Raw genomic sequence first — 23927 nt, 5'->3', positions numbered from 1 at the left:
GAAAATGTTTAGTACATTTTGTCAATTGTGTCAACACCACTTTTCGTAGCATTATAATCTATAATAACTAATGGTTTTTCAGGGATCTATATAGTTTGTGCCATGTTATTAATATTGTGCCATGTTATATAATATTGACAATAATATAACTGCAGCATTTTTATGAGGCATGTATGAAGTGATCATTTTGCCTTTTTGGAAACCAAATAAACTGGTCTGAACTTCTTTACTTTTACGAGGTAGAAATTCTGGTGGAATTTCACGCTTATTCTTCTTCAAGGTTCCAATCAGTGTAATATTTTTCTTTAGTAAATAATCAGCAAGAGGAATATTTGTATAATGATTGTCTGTGGTCAAATTTTTATTAGAATTTTCAATTGGTTCAATTAATCGTTTCACAATATCAAATGGAGCATTTGACAAGGCATTTGGACCATCTGGCTGTTTGCCACAGTAAATCTCCAAATTAAAAGTATAAAAAGTTTTAGCATCACTCAGTGGATACATTTTGATCCCATATTTTGCTGGTTTGCTAGGAATATATTGTATCCAACTGCAGTGACCTCTAAACGAATGTGGCATTTCATCAATGATTACATATTCACCTAATTTGAAGCACATCTTACTATTGTGTACAAACGCATCAAGAAATGTACAAATGGCAGCCTATTTATCTACTTTTTGCCTTTCTCCTCTTGTGGTTTTATCGTCAAACCTCAGAGAGCGTGTCAAAAATAAAAATGCTAGGAACTTCTTACTGATCTACAAACTTCTATTCCAGTTCTGTCAGTTGCCCAAATTTCCTTCACATTTGCATGATAAGACTTTTTGATAACAATCATGAACAGAAGACCCAAATAAGCCTAAAATTCGCTTCTTGTTGCTTCTTTACAGTCTTGTTGTCTAGAATATGTATGGTTAGTTCTTAGTTGAGCAACGCACATATTTGTAAATGTTATTATTTTATCTATCAAATTGATAACAACTATTTTCAAAAAAGCATCTAATTCATTACTGATATCTTTGGCACATTGCTGTAGGCCAATGGCTTCTTTTATTACATTAATTTTTTTTATTTTTGAAACATTTTTATTTTAAATTTATACCATTTGGTTGTCTTATCTTTTGCAACATAAAAATTCGTACAAAGAGTGTTTTCTTCATTTTGTTCACTTATGTCACCTGAAATACTTTGTTCCAACAAACTATCAAAATCATTCGTATCTATATTCTTTTCACTAAACCCAGCACTTTCCACATTTTAATCATCACTTTCATTTTCTTCAAACATAGGCTGAACAATATTTTCAAGCTCTGCTTCCATAAGACACGTTTTATGTGACATTTTGTCTTACCTACAAGAAAAATTTTAAAATAATATCCATCAATAAATAAATATATTAATTAACTAATTAATATTATAAATATTAATTAGTTAATTAATATACAATAAATAAATATATTAATTAACTAATTAATAAATTATATATATATACATACCTTTTTGATTCACAATATGAAAAGATACTTAAAAAAACTGGTAAATATAAATAAAATTACACTAGTAGTCGCGCGTCGTAAACTTTATTCTCAGCACATCCATTCACATGACTCAGTCAAAAGCAAATAATGCTACCTATGCAACTTATAAACATTGTTCTAGGAATAGATAATGATTATTTTTAAAAATGCATGCATACAAACATTTCATTATAAAAAAACAAAAAACTATGCCTTAAATTGGATTGTAAATCATGTAAAACTAAATCATAAAGTCTTATCTTAAGTTATTAGAAATATTATTTGCATGCACATGCTAAAAACTAAGTTTATTTTTCATGTGCACATGACTATGTTTATACCTACATTCTAAAAATACTTACAACTGCAACTTAAATACTAATTTGTACTAACTTTTTGCTTCAAACATGAAGATTAAAAAAATTATAAATTAGGCATTTTATAAAAAGATGAATATTTAAAATATATGGCAATTTTAAGATTTTACAAAAAATGAGTTATCAATTTGACAAATTATTACCATATAACAAGCCACGCCGCATTCTTCCAGTTGTTAACCCTAAATCTCTGTCTCTTTTCTCCATTAACCTTTCTGCTTCAAGCCTGATTTCAATATCAAGATCGCTCTGCTCCTGGTCATCAAGAACAGATTGTTCATAAGTGTCAAGATGAGGAATTGGTCGATAATCACTGTGAATGATTGAGAAAAAAAAAAAAAAATGCATTAATGTAATGTAAACATACTATTTATATTGTATGACCAAAAGTCAGAGTTTCACAACTTATTAAAAAATCAACAAATTTTAACTAACCAAAGAAACAAACAATTAAATAGGTTTATAAACAATGAGAAGCACAAAACATTTAGCGAGTTTAAGATGAAATAAAAAAAGATGTTTATACATACATACATACATATATATATATGTATATATACATATATATATATACATATATATATACATACATATATATATATATATATATATATATATATATATATATATATATATATATATATATATATATATATATATATATAACTTAAACAAAATAATAATTATGCAACTTATTTTAAAACAAGTTAATGTTTTTAAAACAATTTAAAATAACCAAGACGAAAGTCTTATACAAAGAAAACCCAAAACAAAACCTGCAATATAATTGTAATAAATAAAATAATTTTTAAATCATTGTTTCATTCACAATGTTACATCAACTGAAAATGATATTTTTGAACTGTTCTATTTAAAAAAGTGTGAGTTACATAAACATAACAGTAGACAAGCTAGCTATTTTCATAGAATTAGCCAATATATTAGGGCATGGCAGAAGTCATTGTTCGTGTGTGGTTTGAAACTATACCATGAAATAGCTTGTGGATTTGTTCAACTTGACTCCGAAGAGAAAAAAAAAAAAAAAAAAAAAAAAAACTACATTAAAGGATAATCAACTTACTAAGTATTGAACATTTATTTTGCAAAAGTAAAAAAACTAGCATTAAGTTGCTAAATAAATAACCAAGTTTGCGTAAATCACAGATTTTTGCAATTGGTTATAGAATAGATTTAAATAAGTAACATTAATTCTATTTTTCAAAGTTGTTTGCAACCATTAACATTTCTAAACAGACTTTAACAATAACCAATTTTATGAACAGGTAAAAAATAAAATGATGCAGCAAGACATGAAGTAATAAACAATAAATTAATTTTTTGGTTTATACTCAATGAGATGACGGATTTTCAGGTATAATATTTTTAAAAAGGATTTTGGGTTGTTCTATTTTTAATTTAAGTTTTTTTGATGAACCATGGACTGGAGGTGTGCAGCTCAAAAGCTGCCAAGGTTTAGAAGTACTTTTATAAGAAAACTGATATAAAACCTTTAATAACAATAATTACAAAAAAAATCATATGTACTCTTCCATATTTTCTCCAAAAAGTTCTTCTCCTTCTCCTTCCTCTTCTTCATTAGGATCATTTCCTAGAAGAACATCCGTTTCATCTTCAAATGGTGCAAGATCATCACGACCAGGACTTGAGGTAACTAAACCAGTTCTAGGACTTTCATCACCATGAACTCGATGTGAACTACGTTCAGGGCTGCTTCCAGAATCCTATGAATAAGTAATTAAAATTTATATAATAAAGTTTTGTAAACATTTGATTTTATTAAATTTTTAAAAAATGTAAATATATGTATCATTTTAAAATGTAGTAATTCAATATTGTTACTTGAATTAAAAAAAAATGATGCAGTACTTCAAAGAAACTTAAAGATTTTGAAATTAACTATATTTTTTTGTTTTACATATAAATCCCAGGCAAAAACTATTAAAGTTGGTCATTACATAAATTATAACAAAATGATCTTGTTTAAACGGTAAGCGCAAGATACTATGACTCAAAATGAGGTTTTGATTTTTCAAAAAATGAAAACCAGATATATGACTGATTAGGGGAGAAATGTAGGAGTGCTGCTACAATGATTAATCTATGGATAACATGCAAGGGAATGCTGCTACATTGACTGAGGGTTTGGGCCAGGAGCAGATCAATCAATGTAGCAGCAATCTCCTACATTTCTCCCCCAATCAGTAATATATCTGGTTGGTAAAGCTACAGTTTAGCTGCCTAAAATAGTTTTATTTTTCGCTTGTTGCGCTCTCGTGTGAAGACTTGCTCTAACTAGTGACTTTTTAGTATGAACATAAGGAATATATATTGGCTTCAGTACATACATCAACTATCTTATAGCCTGTTGTTACAAGGGAGTGTTGCTACATCAATTATCCTATAGCTTGCTGCTACAAGGAAGTGCTGCTACATCAACTAAGGGTTTGGCATGGGGCAGCAATCTTTTTTCTTTTATTATTTCACTTAATACTCCTAAAGTTTAAAAAGCCTCCTCTGACGAGAGCGCAACAAGCGAAAAAATAAAATTATTTTAGGCCGCTTAACTGTAGGATTACCACCTGGTTTTCGTTTTAAAAATTATGTTGAAAAATCAAAACCTCATTTTGATTCATAGTATCTTTCGCTTACCCGTTTAAACAGGATACTCATTATTACAATTTTTAATCTATTTTCTTTATAATTATAAAAATCAGAATTTCGTAGACTAACAGTGAAAAAAAACATTTTGTTTCACAATTAGTTATTAAAAATAAAATATTTCAAGCAGATTCAATAGAAGAGGTTATTTCAAAAATGAAATATAGAAATAAATTACAACGAAAACATAATTTTATATAGTAAAAGATTTTGTTTTAATAAGATAATAGTGTGGTATTATGATAAGGATAGCTATTACTACTATATCGTATGATATCGCTGAAGAACATTAATCAAACACTTGGAGATATAATTAAATGAATAAATATATAAATATATATTTACTCACAGACATGTCAAATTCTAATCATCAATGTAGAAACAATAGTTATTTAAAATAGTTGTTAATTAAAAATATCCCGTGTCAGACTTCGCGCGTTAATACAAGTCTCGCTTAACCTAACCTTTCTGAAAACATGATGATTGCGAAAACACGATTAATCGCAGTTTTATCTTTTTGAAATTGATATTACATCCGCTTGATAAAATATTTAATTATGGAGGCAAACGCATAGTGGACCCCAAAGGCAGGGGTAATTTTTACATGAGACTTCAAGGTTCAATTCTGCGCTGCGCATTTGTCAAGTGTTGCGTCAAAGGCTTTTTTGTATATAAATGTAATGATGCTGGTCCGTTTATTTTACTGAATTTCTTTTTTTAGTTAAATACATATTGAAATCAAAACGAAATGCATTAGAACAATTCTGAAATAAAAAACGAAATGAAGATAGATCGATCCAAAGTTAAAAAAGGAGCATCGGAAGTTGTAAGAATATTTTTGAGTTTAAAGTTAAAGCTGTTTGTGTTTTTCATAAGTATGTTTGTAATTATTTAAAAAACAAAAGACAACGGTTTGTACATTCTCAATTGTCACTTAACACAAGAAGTGAAAAACTATAACAAAATATTACTTTAAGTGTATGTATATATATATATATATATATATATATATATATATATATATATATATATATATATATATATATATATATATATATATATATATATATATATATATATATATATATGTATATACATATATTTATATATATTTATATATATATATATATATATATGTATATACATATATTTATATATATTTATATATATATATATATATATATATATATATATATATATACACGTATATACATATATATATTCTTTTATAATTTTAGTTTAAATAATATATAATTAAATAAGTAAATGCGTACTTAAATGCTCATTAAATGCCATTGAGATAATGTCATACCAAAAACCATACCCTAGTATCTCTAAACTAACAGTTAGTGTGTAAAAAAACTTATATTTACACTTATTTTAGTGGCTTAAGCCCCAATTTAACATGGAGTTATTTACAACTCCGATCTTGGATAAACAATATTAGCAGGTTTTATTAGGCGGGGCTAAGATATGGTTTCTAAAACGCTATATGATATTTATGTATAGATTTGCAATTTACTTATGTACTTGCATATAATATACAATTTTTTTTGAAATGTTTACTCTCATCCTCTGATTGTGTTTGATATAATAAAATGACATTAAATTTCAAAAAATAGTTTATAAAAATTGTATTTAGAATATGCTAAAAACTCTTGAATATTAAGTGAATACTAATATTAACCAAAAATAAATTCCTTTAAATTTTCTCAATCTTGTCAGTCTTAAAGAAGCAAAGTTAAAAAATAAAGTTTAAAAAAATAATAATTATACTTCATAAAATCCTTTAAAAAATGAATTATATTAAAAACCATAAAAAATATTTATTTTTTTATATTAAAAATCCATATATTTTCTATGCAATAAAATCTAAGATAATGATAAAAATAATTTTACAAATTTTACAGAAATTTTTATTTGATAATATAAAGAACCTGCCTTATTTTTAAGGGCCTTGGGATCCCTGAGTATATTTTTCATATCCTAATGTTTAAAATCCTATGTCAGTTTGTTCTATTGAACACAATAAGTATGTCTGAAAGTGTCCAAAACAATCTCTTAATGCTAAGCAACACATATACAGCCCTCAGAATTAGAGTTGACATTAGGTTGAATTAGGGTTTTTTTTTTTTAAATTTAGGGTTGACATTAGGTTGAATTAGGGTTAAAAGTGTTTATGTTCAGCAAAAAAATGCTGACCTGATTTTTATGTTATATAGTTAAGCCTTTGTCTCAAACTTTTTTTGACTAACTCTAACAGTTTAAGGAGGTCTAACAGTAAAAGGAGGTCAGTAATAAATCTCTAACAGCAATAAACCTCTTACAGAAAAGAACCAATGAATGAAATAAAGAACAGTGAAAGACAAAAAAAAAAAGCTAATTCTGAGGGCTGCATATAGGATCTTTTATTGCAGGAATATATTTACCATCTATTCAACAGCTACTTCTTGAGTACTTCTTACATATGTATCACTTGTACTTGAGTACTTCTTACATATGTACTTGAGTACTTCTTACATATCTCTTTATCGAGCTCGCCACTTTCTTACTCTGGATTCTATTCTTTATCTCTATAAATCTCAAATCCGGCCTTGTATGGAATACTGTTGCCATATCTGGGGCGGATCTTCTAATGATGCCCTTTCTCTTTTAGACAAGGTGCAAAAACGCACTGTAAACATAGTTGGACCTGCTCTTGCAGCCAACCTTCAACCATTATCACATCGTCGTAATGTTGCTTCTCTTTCTCTTTTCTACAAATACTATAATGGGCACTGCTCTAAAGAGCTAGCGTCTCTTGTGCCATCTACTAAAATTCATTCTCGTGTTACTCGTCATTCAATTAAGTGTCATCCTTTTTCTGTGACTGTTCCTAAGTGCTCCAAAAACGCTTATTCGTCTAGTTTTTTTCCTTGAACATCAGCTCTTTGGAATTCGCTTCCTTCATCTTGCTTTCCTGATTCATATAATTTGCAATCTTTTAAATTGTCCGTCAATCGTTAACTTGCTCTACAATCTTCATCTTTTCTCTTACAGTAACTTCCAACTTTAATTAGTGGCTGCTTGCAGCTTTGTTGGAAGCTTCAATATCCATTATATTAACAAGATTAAACCTTAACAACTTCACTAGTGTCTCCAGAAGATACTCCATTTTTGACTGAAGAGATAAACTAAATGCTCAAACAAGATATTATTCAGGTAAGTTGCAGTTCTTGGCTAACACAATGTTTTGTGGTACACTCAGTAAAATATAAATACCTGCTAATCAGTTTTTTTAGCGCAATTAACTTACCAAATAACAGCAAATAAATATATCTTCATGGTTGTTGAGATATACTGACCTTTCGATCTTTTCAACTTTTTTAAATTCATCAAGTAAAATAAGTAGTAGATGAATGACCATTCTGATTGTAGTCATACGAACCCAGGAATGACAGAACCTTCATTTTTAGGGATAATTACAGTTCTGTATATTTAGTGCAGGATGCATCTAATGAACCCAGTGAAATAGATCCAAACCTTTGGCTTGGCTCCAAAACTATCATTTACCTCGGCATTACCTCAGCAACATTTTCAAAATTAATTATTTGTGTTGAAGTTTTGTATTTTTAATACACAAATATTTTAAAAATAATTTTTATTTTCTTATAATCTTTTGAATGAAAAATTAAAAAAAGTTATTGATTTAAATAATTTGTGTACTTCATGAAGATTTTTACTTCATACACAAAATGTCCATGGTTCGAATCCCACTACTTCCCAAGTTTTTTTTGGTTTTTTTTATCTGTCCCTTCCCTTTTGGTCTACTATGTTATTTGTGAAATTCACGTAAACATGTGAATGCGTAGACGGCATGGCCTAATTGGAGCTTAAAAACTAATTTGTGGATTCAAACCACAGACATTCTGTGTATGAAGTAAATGCGTAATCTAAATAAGCTAAATGTGCGTATACTAATGAACAAATAAATACTTTAGAATGTAAAAGAAAATATTTGAAAAATATTCCTAAATATTGTTTAATATTAAAATTTTATTTATTCCTCGATAATGATTAGCTTACTTTTATCGCAATTATTTTTTGGGTTTTCTTTCCTAAACATTTTTTTTACCTAAAATTAAATTCCTTGCAAACGTGTTCTGAGGCTGCAACAAAAATTTGCACAAAGCATATGTTAAACTATTTTTTGTATTGCAAGTTAAAGTGCAGTGATTATTTTTTAATAAATTATATGATATATCATTTATTTTCACGATATTTTTATGATATATAAATAATATAATCAGAGTGTTACCCAAGAATAAAATTTATACCGCGTTTCCATCAGATAGGGAATTTAGGCTGATGTCGGCTCGGCTGGCGAGTAAAAAAAAAAAAAAAGCTCCATCATTTCAAAAGTTTCTTAGATTAATTACAATAACCTTGTATGGCTGTAAATACAGAATTCTTTCTTATTCCTTTACTTTTTTTTATTATAAGTATAAAATTTAAATTTGTACAACAGAACTTTTAGATTAGTTTAAATTGCAACAAACAAAAATTGTAAAAACACAGTTGGAATACAAATAAATCATCGTGAATATTTCGTGAAAAAAATTACAAACAATAAATATTCACCAATAGTCTGTAGTCTCAAATAAAAAAATCAAAATATGAGATTTACGTTGTAAACTATCAATTTACAACATAATTCTCATATTTGGATTTTTACGTTTTAACTCGTCGACAAAGTACTCTAACAAATCGTCGTCAAAACACTCCTTTGGACCTTCTATTGCAATCATCATCAAGCTTTCTAATGTGCTTTGGCTTAGCTGATTTCGAAGACGGTTTTTAACTATTTTTAATTTTGGAAAAAATCTTTCAACGCAAGCTACACTCAAAGGAAATATAAGGAGTAACTTAGTCAAAAACATACAATTAGCATAAACACTTATCAAAACAGGGTCATTATTAATCTCGAAACTGTTTTCCCATTCTCGGCGTTTATTAAATAACATAATTTTGAAACTTTCAAATTCGGTTTTTGTCTCAGTTTCTGAGATATCTGGAACTTGAACGTGTAATGCTCCAAATTTGTTACTGCTTTTTGGTTTGCCATAGTGAGTTATAAGTTGCTCTAAGCTTTCTTCACCATAACTAGAAAGTTGGCTGAGTGTTTTAGGCAATCGTCTTGGGTCAAAAATAGAAAGCGATTGCTAAAATTCCATTTGCGCGAAAGTGTTTTTTAGTTCACTTTTAAAACTATTTACAAAAGATCTAAAAATGTTTAACTCAAACTCACTTAGGTCAAAGTTTTTATTTTTTTTTTAATCGGCTTGTGGCTGGTAATGAAAAAATTATTTCATCAGTCGCTGATTTCATTTCAATAAAATTTTTTTCCGTGAAATACTTTCGTCGAGTACCCGAAACTAATTTATTTAAACTATGATTTGCTTGATTGATATAAGTTGGAATGTCGCTGAGACTAATTGCAACTTTGTCCTAGTTGCGAACTTTGTAGTGTTAGCACAAGTGGGCGAATCGCTTCAAACACATCTAAGAGCATTAATATTGTTGCAATGTTAGATTGTGAACTCGCTTGTATAAATAGCCAGAGTGCTTCTGCTTCTTTTCGTTCGGTGTAACATGTTGACAAAGCTTGTAAAATTGGTTTATAACCTTTAAACACAACTAAACAAGCTCGATCGTGTGCAATCCAACGAGTTACACTTGGACACACTGGAACTATGGATTCTAGTTCTCTATAGATTTCGGAGCATTCTTGCAACAAATGCATGGCTAGTGTGCGGTATTTAAAAAACTTCCATAGGTTAAGTAAAAAATATCTACCTCCATGATAGTAGGAAAGTCTTTCAAAATATGTTTAAAACATAACGCAAGTTTGTGACTTGTACACCCAATCCAAACACACAGTGGCACAGCATCTTCAATGTAAGTTTTTAAACCTCCTTTTACACCAGAATTGACGCTTGTTGTGTCCATACAAGCAAAGCGAGCATTTTTAAATGAGATATTGTTAGCTCAAAAAAAATTCTGAATAACATCAAAAACATTTATAGCTGATAGACTAGAACCGGTGAGCTTACTTAAAGGAACTATCCCTATAAAATGTTCTTTAACGATGCCGTTGTGTTCGAAAGTGGCATGTATAATTAACTGTTCAATCGAAGTAATGTCAGAAGTTTCATCTGAATAAAAAGAAAAACTCCCACCTCTTCTAAGTGACTGGAGTAAAGGATTTTTGACAAAATCAAAGATAATGTTTATATACTTTGCAATATATTTTGGAGACATATATGTTGCGTTTGCTGGGCCAGACAAAACGTGCGCCTTAACTTCCTTACAACCACACGCAGCAATAAGTTCAATTATGTCTGAAAAATTATGAGTATGTGCCCAGTTTTTCCTGATTAACAAATGCGTGACTCTAAAGAAGGTTTTAATAACGAAGCGAGAGTTACTTGTTTTTAATGTTTCTTTTGCAAGAGTATTTTCACGCAGCATTTTCCAGATACTCGAGTCTTGCTTAGATATTTCATCAAAAGCTTGTTTATTTTTTAAAGCTATAGTATGCCTATGTGTATTTAAGTGATCTTTCGCACGCTCCGAGGGGTGATCTGCAAATTTGCCAGGGTTTTCAATAAATGCACGATTACTTTTTTTTCCAGGGGCAAACGATATGCAAACTTTACAAAACCAACCTTGTTTTGATGACAAATAAAAAAAATCGGGAAAAAACATCTCATACTTTTCTGTTGTTTTATTTCGTAGGTCATCTACATTTTTGATTGGTATTTCTGCTGGTGTGACTTTGTTTTTTTTTCTTTTTCCAAGAACTGAAGTTAAAGGAACTGGGTATACATCGTTTTCGCTTTCAGCTAATGTAGACTGATGAGGACTTTTACTTATTGCTGATGTAGGCTGAAGAGGACTTTCATTTACTACTGATTTAGACTGATGAGGACTTTCACTTACTGATGACGTAGACTGATGAGGACTTTCACTTACTGCTGATGTAGGCTGAAGAGGGCTTTCATTTACTACTGATTTAGACTGATGAGGACTTTCACTTACTGATGACGTAGACTGATGAGGACTTTCACTTACTGCTGATGTAGGCTGAAGAGGACTTTCATTTACTACTGATTTAGACTGATGAGGACTTTCACTTACTGATGGCGTAGACTGATGAGGACTTTCACTTACTGCTGATGTAGGCTGAAGAGGACTTTCATTTACTACTGATTTAGACTGATGAGGACTTTCACTTACTGATAATGTAGACTGATGAGGACGTTCGCTAACAATAGATGCAGGCTGATAAGGACTTTTGCTTACTACTGATTTCCATTGTTGACTATAGTTTTGCACACTTGTTGTTTCTTTATGTTTCTCAAATAACGTTACAATATTTTTTGATTGAATTTTGTTATATATTTTTTTTAAATTAAAGTATTTTAAATTTAAAGTATTTTCCATTATTTGAAGGCAATTTTGTTGTCGCTTTTATTTTATTGACTTAAATCGAAATTACTAATAGAACGTCAAAGATTTCAAGAATATCAAGGTCTTTGAAGCGAAACGTTTTTCAATAGAATGGAAATTTGTTCGAATAGAATAAATAAAAAGTTAAAAAAATTTGCGTTGTTAAAAAAGGTTTTGTTACTTTAGTCAAATATTTTATGAGTAAATTTTTTGGTCAAATAAAATGTTTGTAAGAAAAACTTTCACTGTATTTTACAATTAAATTCAATAAACAACTACGGCCGGGGGAGATTCGCAAGTAAATCATAGCGACAAATTTCTCTAAGTTGTAACTTTGAGTAAAATGTGTAAATTTAAAAAAAAATTGATTTTTGTTTTTGTTAATTTTGTTTTAATAAATTAAACTTTATGTTTATTAAAATTTTTGATTTGTAAATTTTAAAAAAAATTGTAAAAACTTATGTAAATGTAGTATTCTTTTTTTGTTTTACGCAAAAAATTTATAACATTTACAAACACAAATGATTTAACTTAATTAATATAAAATGCTTACACTAAAATGCTTTACCAGCAAATTTAATTTACTAACAGAATTTTTAATTACCTTAATAAAAACTTTTTATTCTTTTATTTAATGAAATTTTGAAATGACATTTACATCCACCAAAGTCATTTTTTGAATAATTACTGTGCTAAAATCTTTGTTATATTCTTAACTAAAGATAAACAGCATTGGTTAGTTTAAAATTTTTGTATTGTAAATAAAAAGTCTAAAATAAAAACACGAATAAAAAAACAAAGTAACAAGTGAAATAAAAAATCCAAAGAACAACTGACGTCATCAATTAAAAAATACAGTTTTTATTTTATTTTTTAAGAAATTGCAACGCTTTTTGAATGACTTTGAATTGAATGACTTCGCTTTAGTAAAGAAATTAATTGTTTTCGTTCAACTAAATTATTTTCTTCATTTACTAAGTATTTCTACATTTCTTGCGTAACACTTAAAATCTAAGTCTGTTAATAACAGGATTAAAGGTTGTTTTTTTAATAATTTTTTGAACTTTGGGAAATTTAAAAAAATTGGGAATTCCGCGTTATACGCAGTGCCATCAGGCTAGTTAACACTCTGATAATGTATCATTAATATATCATAATATTTTTTAATAAATGATATAATATATGTCTTTCAACTAAAATGATTTTTTATTTTAAAAAAATTAGTGAGTAACAAATAAAAAAATATGTTTATTTATTTATTAAAAGTTTATTATTTATTACCAATTTTGTTGTGAAACAACCCAGCCAGCACTGTGACACGAGTACCGCATGGGACCTGTACCGGTCATCAACTGGACACCATGTTGGTAGCCCTCTAAGATCCCGCGGTTTCCATCGGGGGCCCATATAGATTTGTTCTCTAGGTTACCCCATAAGGGCCCCATATAAGAAGCCCTCTGGTATCCCAGCAGTATTTGGCTGCGGTTTCCATCTGGGCCCCAGATGGGTTTGCCCACCAAAGAACCATTGCAAATCTTGCAAAACTACTTTAAAATTTTTAAAAATATAAAAGAGAAACTATATCGTTTTACATTTTTCCCCATTGTTTTGTGTTCTATTACCCACAAAAGATGCTTCTTTTTCATGGCGTCTTTAGGTAATTGCTTTTTATAAAGTCTTTGAGAAAATCTTTCAATAGATGTCTCTCTTTTCTGCACAGGGCCCCAAGAAGTTAGAGCATGACTCTGTAACCTTTTTTGCTATACACAAACAAAATATATTTATATGATTCCATAATGCAGTTGACGCACAAAAATTAACTGTTTTTGTGAAAACATTTGTTAATACTTTATATTTAGATCTGGTTGTAGATAAACTTTATTTACATAGTCATTTTTCTTCCATAAAATAATTAAATAAGATGGCATTATAAAAACTTGTTCATGCAAAGTATGGAATAAAGAAAGTTAAACAAAAAAAAAAAGAACAATAAAAACACATATTTGGTTTATAATGTTAAACACTTGAAATACTTGAACAATGTCTACAGAAGTCTGACTAATCAAGAAATACAAACATTACTCTTATTTTTATAAATATTACTGACATTAAATAAGTTTAATTAGGGTAACTCATAACAAAAAACATCTATCATATCATATGTTAAATTAAAATGAAAATTGTTTACTTTGTTTAGTCTATTAAATTTGATTTATCTTCTGCATTACTGTATTTTTTTTTGCTTCTCTCTAAATTTTATAATAAAATTTTATTAAAGTCCGATTATCTATCAATTCAACATCTCTTGTAATAATTGTGTTTGTAGAACCTCAATATAAGTTTCAAGTTTCATCATGCCAGTTGTTCGGGTTGTATAGGCTCACTACCAGAACAACAAACAGACTGTGACTGCTGACCTTGCACTTAAAATATGACTCCCAAATTAAAACCTGCAATCGGTCATTAAATAAATAAGTTAACAATTGTCTTTAACTTTAACAAGTGTCTTTAACTTAATGGTGTAAGTTTTAAAGTATGATGTGATATGCAATGTAAATATAACAAAATAGGTGTGTAATTCAGAATTTTTCATTTTAACTTACCTTTCTCCATTTCACCTATGTTTCCTTTTCATGGCATCTTAAAGTAATTGCTTTTTATAAGGTTTTTGAGAAAACCTTTCAATAGATATAAATCTCATCTGCACAGTACCCAAACAGAAATGGATGTCAAGTGTATCTATATATTATTTTAGTTGATCAGTTGTCTTCTTAAGATTTGTAATACTCTCCAACTTCAGATATTGCAGGCCTTTTTAAGAAGCATTATGCAGCTTGCATTTCGCCTGCGAAAAGGCGATTTGCCTACGCGTTCAGCAGTTTTGCGCTACACAAAAACTTTTATCTTTTAGAATATTTAAATTATCTTTTGATGTCGTTAACGTGATGTTTATTCAAAAGAAATAAAGTCATAAGTTAAAGCATTTAACCGCAATTGTAAACTAATAGATTTTTTGTTAAAGAAACAGTTTGTTTAATAATTTTTTTTATTGTTGTTAAAAATTAGTTAAAAAAAATTAAGTGTTTCAAGTTTTATCTTAAAGATTTAAATATATAAGTTTCTTTTAAAAATAAAAAGTATTTTTTGTCATAATAGTTTAAAAATGCACAATTTATTTTGATGTAAATATTTTATTAATGAGATATTTTGTTTATTGTTAATTTAATAATGTAAAGTTTTAATGACGTTTGTTTAATTTATGAAAATAAATTATGATCACAAATATGTTATCTGTAACTGATAAATAATAAAAAAAACTCTTTGTTTAAAAACATTATTAAAAAGAGTTTACAAAATAAATAAGAAAAAATTTATTAACAGTTAATAAAATTAACTGTAAAATTGTAAAAAAATAAACTAATATTATGTTACGTTTTATGAAAAAAATATTTTTTTCAAAATAAAATTTAAATCATATTTAAAAAAATAAAATGATTTTTCAAATAGAAACTTAGATTTTATTTGTAACTTTTGTTACAGTGAGAAAAAAAAACTGTTTATATAATTTTTAACCCGTTAATAAAATAACTTTAATTACAATGCGGTACTTGAAAAGACGCTAGTGACGCAATATAACTTCTAGCAATACTAAATTTAAAATTTCCTATAATAGGATACTTAAAAATATATATGTTTAGTAAAATCTCGTTTTTATGTAACAGTAATTTTTGTAATAGTTTTTCATAAAAAAATTGTCTTCTTAGTATTAAGTATCAAGTTTAAATGGTAAAAATTTTCAGACAAGCGTTAATAAAGTTATAAATAACTAATTTTTACAGTTTTTCAAATGAGCAGAGATAAAAAAAAACTTGTATAACTCTGCTCGTTAAAATCAGATATATAAAATTATTATTTAAAGTTTTTGTATGTAATTAACTTTTTTTTTTTTTTCATTTAATCTTTTTATTTATTTTTTTTTGTGCAACTTTTTTTATAAATTATTTTTAAATAAATTTTAAGTTAATAATTGCACCTTTACAAATTTTTTTCTTCTTTTTATTATTGAATTGGAATAGAAATATCAAATGTCAACCCATCTTAATGAAGGTGAATAAAAAGCGACAAGCAACACTTTCATTTTTTGATAGCATTCTTTAAATGATTTACTTTAGTATTCAGTTTAAATTTTATAATAATTTATCAAATTTGTTTTGATATTAAAAAAAAAAAAAATTCAACATTAGATAGGATATTATCAAACTTCTTTTTTAATTGAATGAAAATCATTGCAAATGAGTGTAATTTTAAACAAAATAACATTTGCAGGTAATTTTAAACAAAATAACATTTGCAGATTGAAAGTTTTTTTGCGACCCAAGATGAATATTAGTATCAGCAAAACCCAAGATAATATTATCAGCAAAACAATTCTCCAGAAAACAGACGTCTGTTTATTACTGCTAGAAACAATTGTAAAAAGGTTTTGTCTAACGCCAAAACCCGCTATTCTCAGGTCATGAAATCTCGTATATTATCTCAAAAATTAGGCTCTCGTGACTTCTGGAGAATCTTTAATAATATCAATAATAAGGGCAAATCTTTAATTCCACCTCTCTTGTATGGTTCAGACTTTGTCACCTCACCTAAAGACAAAGCTGAAATGTTTGTAAAAACTTTTTATCAATATCATCTCTTGATTCCACTAGTTGGGTTCTACCTGATATTGCCAACAAACAGGTTGGTCCATTGATTGACATTCGTATCACTCCAGCTTCTGTATCTAAAGTGATTTCCTGCCTAGACTCTTCTACAGCTTGTGGCCCTGACAACATAACTGTTATTGTCTTGCAGAAATGTTCTCCGGAGCTGTCGTCTATACTCTCAAAACTATTTAACAAGTGCTTATCAGAGTCTTGTTTTCCAGCCTGCTGGAAAGCGGCATCCGTTATCCCTATCTTCAAAAATTCTGGAGAGCGTGATTCGTCTAACTACCTAGCCATTAGTCTTCTTCCTATCATAAGCAAGGGTTTTGAGTCTGTAATTAACAAACATTTCTCATCTTGAATCTAATAACTTACTTTCTTACCATCAATATGGATTTCGATCTCGTTCTACAGCTGATTTGCTAACAGTAATAACTGATAAGTTTTATCGTGCATTAGATGGTGGAGAGGTTAAGGCCATCGCTCTTTACATTTCAAAAGCTTTTGATAAAGTTTGGCATGCTGGTCTTCTCCATAAGCTTTCTTCTTATGGTGTATCTGGTAACACCTTTAAGGTTATTGAATCCTTCTTTTCCAATCGTAGTATAAAAGTTGTCCTCGATGGATAGCACTCTTCTTATTCTGTAACTTCAGGGGTTTCTCAAGGTTCTATCCTTGGCCCTATACTCTTTTTAATTTACATTAACGATCTTCCAGATGTTCTCACATCTAAGGTGGCATCGTTGCTGATGATACTACCATTTATTCTTGTTGTGATAAGAAACCAACACTCTCTGATTACTTGGAGGGGGCGTTTGAGCTTGAAAAGGATCTCACTTCAGCTACAGCATGAGGCTCACAGTGGCTGGTGAACTTCAATACAGATAAAGCTCAATTTTTTTCAGCCAATCGTTAACGCAATAATTTTAATCTTCTAATATATATATGAATGGTGATGTACTTGATGAGTCATCTACTCTTCATCTTCTAGGATTAACTCTTACTTCCAATCTTTCTTGGAAACCATATATCAAATCAGTTGCAAAATTAGCATCTGCTAAGGTTGCATCTCTTTATCGAGCTCGTCACTTTCCTTCAGATTCTATTCTCTATCTCTATAAATCCCAAATCCGGCCTTGTATTGCCTTGTCTGGGGCGGTTCTTCTAATGATGCCCTTTCTCTTTTAGACAAGGTGCAAAAATGTATTGTAAACATAGTTGGACCTGCTCTTGCAGCCAACCTCCAACCATTATCACATTGTCGTAATGTTGCTTCTCTTTCTCTTTTCTACAAATACTATAATGGGCACTGCTCTAAAGAGCTAGCGTCTCTTGTGCCATCTACTAAAATTCATTTTCGTGTTACTCGTCATTCAATTAAGTGTCATCCTTTTTCTATGACTGTTCCTAAGTGCTCCAAAAACGCTTATTCGTCTAGTTTTTTTACTTTAATTAGTGGCTGCCTGCAGCCTTGTTGAAAGCGAAGATGATTAAAAAAAATATATATATAAAACAAAAATGTTAAATATTTTGTGATTATTTATTGATTAGGTAACAGTATACATACATGTAAAAAAATACACACTTATAATACAAGTTCATTCATTTGAATATTTTATATTAAAATCTAGCTCGTAAGTGACTGGGGCCCCGGCCCCGGCTAAAAACAGAGGTTTTTGCAAACCCGGCCCCAGCTAAACAAACACAATTTGCAGGGGTTACTAGCCGGGGCTGGATTTTTGTTGTTGTTGTTGTTGCTGTTTTTTTTTATTTTCTTCAAGTCAAATTTGTTATGAAAGTTTAAGAAAATATAAGAAAAAGTCACAAAAATAATATATACAACTGTAATATATACAAATGTAATATAATTCATAAATATTTACCATGACAAATAAGAAAGAACAAAGTAGATCAGATGGATATATGGTGTCTTTAAAAGTTAGGAAATGAAGCAAATCTCTAAGATCATACATGTAATTTTTTACATATATGATCTTAGAGAGAGTATGAGAGTAGTAATTATATTTTTAGTGTGTATCAGAGAAGATGATAATGATGCCGATGATAAGGATGATGATGATGATCATTGTCATCATCATCATCATCATAATCATCTTAATCATCATTTTCAACTGTATGCTTGATGATGATGATAATGATGTTGATGATGATATTATGATGATGATGAGGAGGAGGAGTATGATGATGATGATGATGATGATGATGATGATGATGATGATGATGATGATGGTGATGATGATGTAGAAATGATGATGATGGTGATGATGATGTAGAAATGATGATGATGGTGATGATGATGACGATGAGATGATATATATAGCTTCATATAAAATATATGAATTTTAAATAACAATAATATATTTATAAGGAATATCTATAGTAATGCAGCTCCGGTCACAAACCTGGCCCCGGCTATGTTTTACCAACCCCGCCTCGGTCAAATATCAACCCCGTCGCTTACTAAATCTAGCAACCCAAAATTTCATTAAATGACCTTGTTTGGGGTCATGACCTATAGTTTAAGAAGCTTTTGTCTAAATAAATATTTTTGCGCTTGCAAGATAATAAAGTTTTTTTATTATATTTCTTTTATGATTTTATGCGTCGTATATCTTTTTTTCTTCTTATGCTAAACATTTTTGATGGAAAATTTTGGTTAAAAAAAAAAAATTCCTTGTTTTTTCTTAACCTATTTTTAAAATGTGCTAATACCAAATGTAATTGTTATTCAAACTTTTTTATGTAATCATCATTCAAACTTCATAAGTGGTTTTTATAAAGTTAACTACTTCATTAATCTTACCGCTTAAACAATATCTTTAAACTTGTTTAAATATTAAAATATCATAAAAAGTGGCTAAAATGTGAAATAGTGAAATGGCTTACCACTTATGTAAATGATGTACCATTTTATGCTTTAAAAACAAGATCTTATATATATATATATATATATATATATATATATATATATATATATATATATATATATGTATATATACATATATATATATATATATATATATATATATATATATATATATATATATATATATATATATATATATATATATATATATATAGACATATATATAGACATATATATAGGCATATATATAGACATATATATAGACATATATATAGACATATATATATATATATATATATATATTATATATATATATATATATATATATATATATATATATATATATATATATATATATAGACATATATATATATATATATATATATATATATATATATATATATATATATATATATATATATATATATATATATATATATATATATATATATATATATATATATATATATATATATATATATATATATGTATATCAGTGGTGTATACTGGGTTTTTAGATGTTTAAGTTTTGATCTTTACAGGCATTGTGCAAACTCCAAACTTTTGTATGTTTATGCTTATATCAAAAAAGAATATTTTGCAAAGAATCAGGGTGATTGGACCTTGGAAACAAAAAAACCCTAATTTTTGGCCCCACCCAGCCCTTAACGTAGGAGCAATGAGTTTATTAAATATTTTTCTTTACTATTTTTATCTAAATTTATATTCATCAACAAATTTAAATTTCATGTGATTATCTCTTATTTTTCAAAAACAATGACCATATAAAGTTTTACCCCCCCCCCTCTCACAGTGGGCGGAATTTCAAAAAACCTGGCCAAAAGTCAAAAAATGATTATAATTTATGGAAAAATTCTGTAAAGCATTTTTTTGAATCCCTAACTTTGAATTTGACATAAGTGTACCAAAATTCAATAATGGTAGATCCAAAATGGCGGTGTTTTAAAAACATTAATCATTAGAAATGCCTTTGGGCTTTCGTGTTTAACCAATTAGTTCTAATTCGACATTTAAGTTCAATAGACTAATGTATTATTTACATTACATATATAAACATTATATATAATACCGATATATAATGTATTATGACTGTATTATTATGCCGCAATGTTAAAAAAAATAAATTGAAAAATTCATTATTTATTCTACTTATTTATTTGTTCAAGGAAAACAAGGACAACTTTTATTTGCATCATTTATCATAATTGTTTCATTTATATTACTTTAAAATAAATCACCACTGTCATCTGAATCATTTATTGTTGAAATATTGTTGATAAACTCAATCACAGACAAATGAGTTTCAGAGTTTTCGTTAATCTCCGGAGGTAATAACATTTGTAAAGCTTGAGAAGACAAAGATCTGCTAACTTTTGCATGAGATTTTAAAAGTGAAGATATTGCAGGATCTGACGAAACCAGAAGTCTGCAAAAAACGTCATGCATTGTATTTTTTCTGGAATTTTTCCTGGAGAAATCTTCTTGATATTTTTTTAAGTCTTTGTTTCTCGTTCCTGTGCATCCTCAGATAGTTGTCTTATGGGTAGTATTGCTGTTTTTGTTATTAAGGCTCCATGAATAAGTACTTTGTGTACTGTTGTAGGCATGTTGTACCAAGGATACTTTTCAACAAAAAGTAGTGCAGTTTCGGTAGAATAGTTATCGAGTTTGTCTGCGTCTATTGGAAAGCCACTAGATAATACCTGTAAAATTACATGAAACCGATTTATTAGTTCTAAATCCACTCCTAGAATATCAGCAAACACTTGTGAGTTTTTAAAAAATCTTCGAGCTGTATTTCCGTCATTTGTATTACCGCATCCTGGTTTTTGGCGATCAACTATTAACCCTAGCTGGAGCTTAAAAGCATTCTGGATTAACAATTTTTGTTGTAATATTATACTTTTTTCAATGTCAGAACGTGCTTGCCATTTTTTTATTCCAAGTTTATACCCAAGATGCAAAAAACATTCAAAAAAGCGAATCCATGCGTGCAACGTTGATAAACCGTATTCCAATTTTGATTCGTCAACTTTTATTTCTTTAACAAATTGATATTATTGAATTGACTCGAAGTAGCAGAACACAAATAACACTGCATTGTTGATTTCGTCAATGTTATTGCATTGCAAACTTTTCCGTCAATCATTGTCATAACCAATTTATAATGTATTTTAATTTCTATTTCATGTTGAACAATGATGAGAGGAACCAGTGATTTAATTTTATCTTCAATATAGTCTTTTTCATTAATGCTTGTATGGACATTTTCGTGAAGAAATTGAAGTCTGATAGGTCGGCAAAATCGAGTAGATGAGGGTGTCCTATTTTTCCATAGAATAATATCTTGACCTAAAACTGAATTTGTACACAAAAGTTGTAATGGTACAAGTGAAGTCAGAAAAACATTTGCATCTGAGTTTCTTCCATCGGCAAATCTCTGTTTATATTCGCTATGACCGGAACTGCCATCAAACCCCCACTTAAGAATTAAAATAAAATTTGATAAAATATTTACATTCAAGGAGTCAATTGCATTTTGTTGAGTTTTTATAATTCTTAAACAAGTGTGATTTAATAAAGATTGCGTTTTACTTCGGCGCTTATTTCAGTTACCGTTATATCTTCAGGGTAACACATTTTCTTGGCTTCTTTAAGTTTTTCGTAAGATGGTAAAAAAGAAGAGCTATTCGCAATTGCAGCACTTCTTATAATGCAATATTGATGTTTAGAAAGCTTTGCTTCCATTAGTATAGAAAGAGCTGTTTCAGCACATAGTTCAGATGTTTGTGAAATTTGGGACAATTTAAGGCTCTCTATATAGTTTGCGACTCGGTGTTGAATTGTGGAAGGTAAATCTTTAACTGTAACTCAGGCATTGCATGCTCCTGAAGCCCGAAGACTCATCTGAGTAGCAAATGCTAACTCGGATGAACTAAATGTCGAACGCATTTCCTCTGTTTTTCGCTTTTTCGTTCGTTAACTAGCTTCATCAAAATTCAAAGGTGGTCGACCCATTGCACTATGGCTTTTTCTCTCTTTATTTCGTGCTTGAACAATCTGAAATTATTTAAATGTTTAGTAAATATAAAAAAGTTTAAAACTTTAATAGAGATAAGCATTAAATAACTTACACAAATATTTGTTGAGGCTTTTAACCAAGTGTCATGTGTCTTCAAAAGTATTTTTTTTGTTTGGTTACTACTTTTCCATTTTATTTTTAATTTTGTCAATACATTTTTTAGTTTCTTTTTATCATCTGTTGAAAGTTAGAAACAAATTTTTCTTCTTAGACACAACTGTGATTGCAAAATATTAAGCTGGTCATCTAGATCTGAAGATAACTCTTTTTTTTCAAATTTCAAAAATTTCAATTCGAGGAATTTGCAAATGATCTTTTTGTGAACCTTAGATATTAATTGAAAATATAATAATTGAAAAAATCATAAAAAAATTATAACTTTACTAAACTAATTAAAAATAAAGTAAAAAGTAATCGATAATATATTATATTATATAAATTTGATATATAAGAGAAAGGTAAAATATACTGTTTATCATATGATTGTATATAGATATAGTTATTATGTTTTTTGAGAAACTGATTTTGTAAAATTCAATAAAACTATACAAAAATCGTCGTAGCTGAGGTAAAAAAGACGTCGTAACCGAGGGGGTTTGTCCCCCCCCTACACTCTAACTTTGTCAAAATCTCATTCATGTGTGCTACTAATTTTTTTGTAGTTTTATTGCACTTAACAAAATCAGTTTCTCAAGAAACATAATAACTATATCTATATACAATTTGACTGATTTTGTAAAAAAAAAAAACACCGCCATTTTGTTTACTAAAAAACACGACTAGCACTACACAATATAAGTTAATGAAGTAATAGGCAAAAATAGGTGCCTTTTCTTTTAATCAATCTTTAGAATACACTTTTATGAACAACATCCTAATTATAACTAAGCGGAATCTCGCGGGTTCACTACTTTTTCAATGCTTGAAAAATAGGTTAAAGAAAATAAATAAACTTTATTCTGTACTTTTTTGTTCGCACTTTTCGCATAAAATTTAAAGAAATAATATAAAACTTTTTACTAAAATATTATATAAATACCTTGAATAGTATCCTCCATAGTTAGTTTTTTAGTAACGATAAATAACTAAATTACAAATTTTTTGTAAACGATACTTATTTGATCACATTTTTTTTTTGTTTTTAAAATGCCTATTAAGTGTTTTTA

General features: G+C 28.5%; 2 protein-coding genes across 2 annotated transcripts in view; one reads left to right on the top strand and one right to left on the bottom strand.

Annotated features, from left to right (window-relative positions):
- LOC100205115 (DNA replication licensing factor mcm2) overlaps positions 1–5136 on the bottom strand; it is a 39719-nt gene extending 34583 nt beyond the window's left edge. The window contains exons 1-3 of the mRNA XM_065800869.1: positions 4927–5136; positions 3444–3640; positions 2042–2211 (exon numbers count right to left, since the gene is read on the bottom strand). Of these exons, the coding sequence (XP_065656941.1) occupies positions 2042–2211; positions 3444–3640; positions 4927–4932 (373 nt within the window). The 5' untranslated portion in view covers positions 4933–5136. The remainder of the gene's footprint in view (positions 1–2041; positions 2212–3443; positions 3641–4926) is intronic.
- Positions 5137–5242: 106 nt separating this feature from the next.
- The window catches only part of LOC100203526 (E3 ubiquitin-protein ligase HUWE1), a 136618-nt gene continuing 117933 nt past the window's right edge, over positions 5243–23927 (top strand). The window contains exon 1 of the mRNA XM_065800868.1: positions 5243–5403. Within this exon, the coding sequence (XP_065656940.1) occupies positions 5359–5403 (45 nt within the window). The 5' untranslated portion in view covers positions 5243–5358. The remainder of the gene's footprint in view (positions 5404–23927) is intronic.

Source organism: Hydra vulgaris, chromosome 07 (assembly GCF_038396675.1).
Source record: "Hydra vulgaris chromosome 07, alternate assembly HydraT2T_AEP".
Classification (NCBI taxonomy): Eukaryota; Metazoa; Cnidaria; class Hydrozoa; order Anthoathecata; family Hydridae; genus Hydra; species Hydra vulgaris.
The sequence above is the reverse complement of the archived record's forward strand: the minus strand, read 5'-3'. Positions and strand labels throughout refer to the sequence as shown.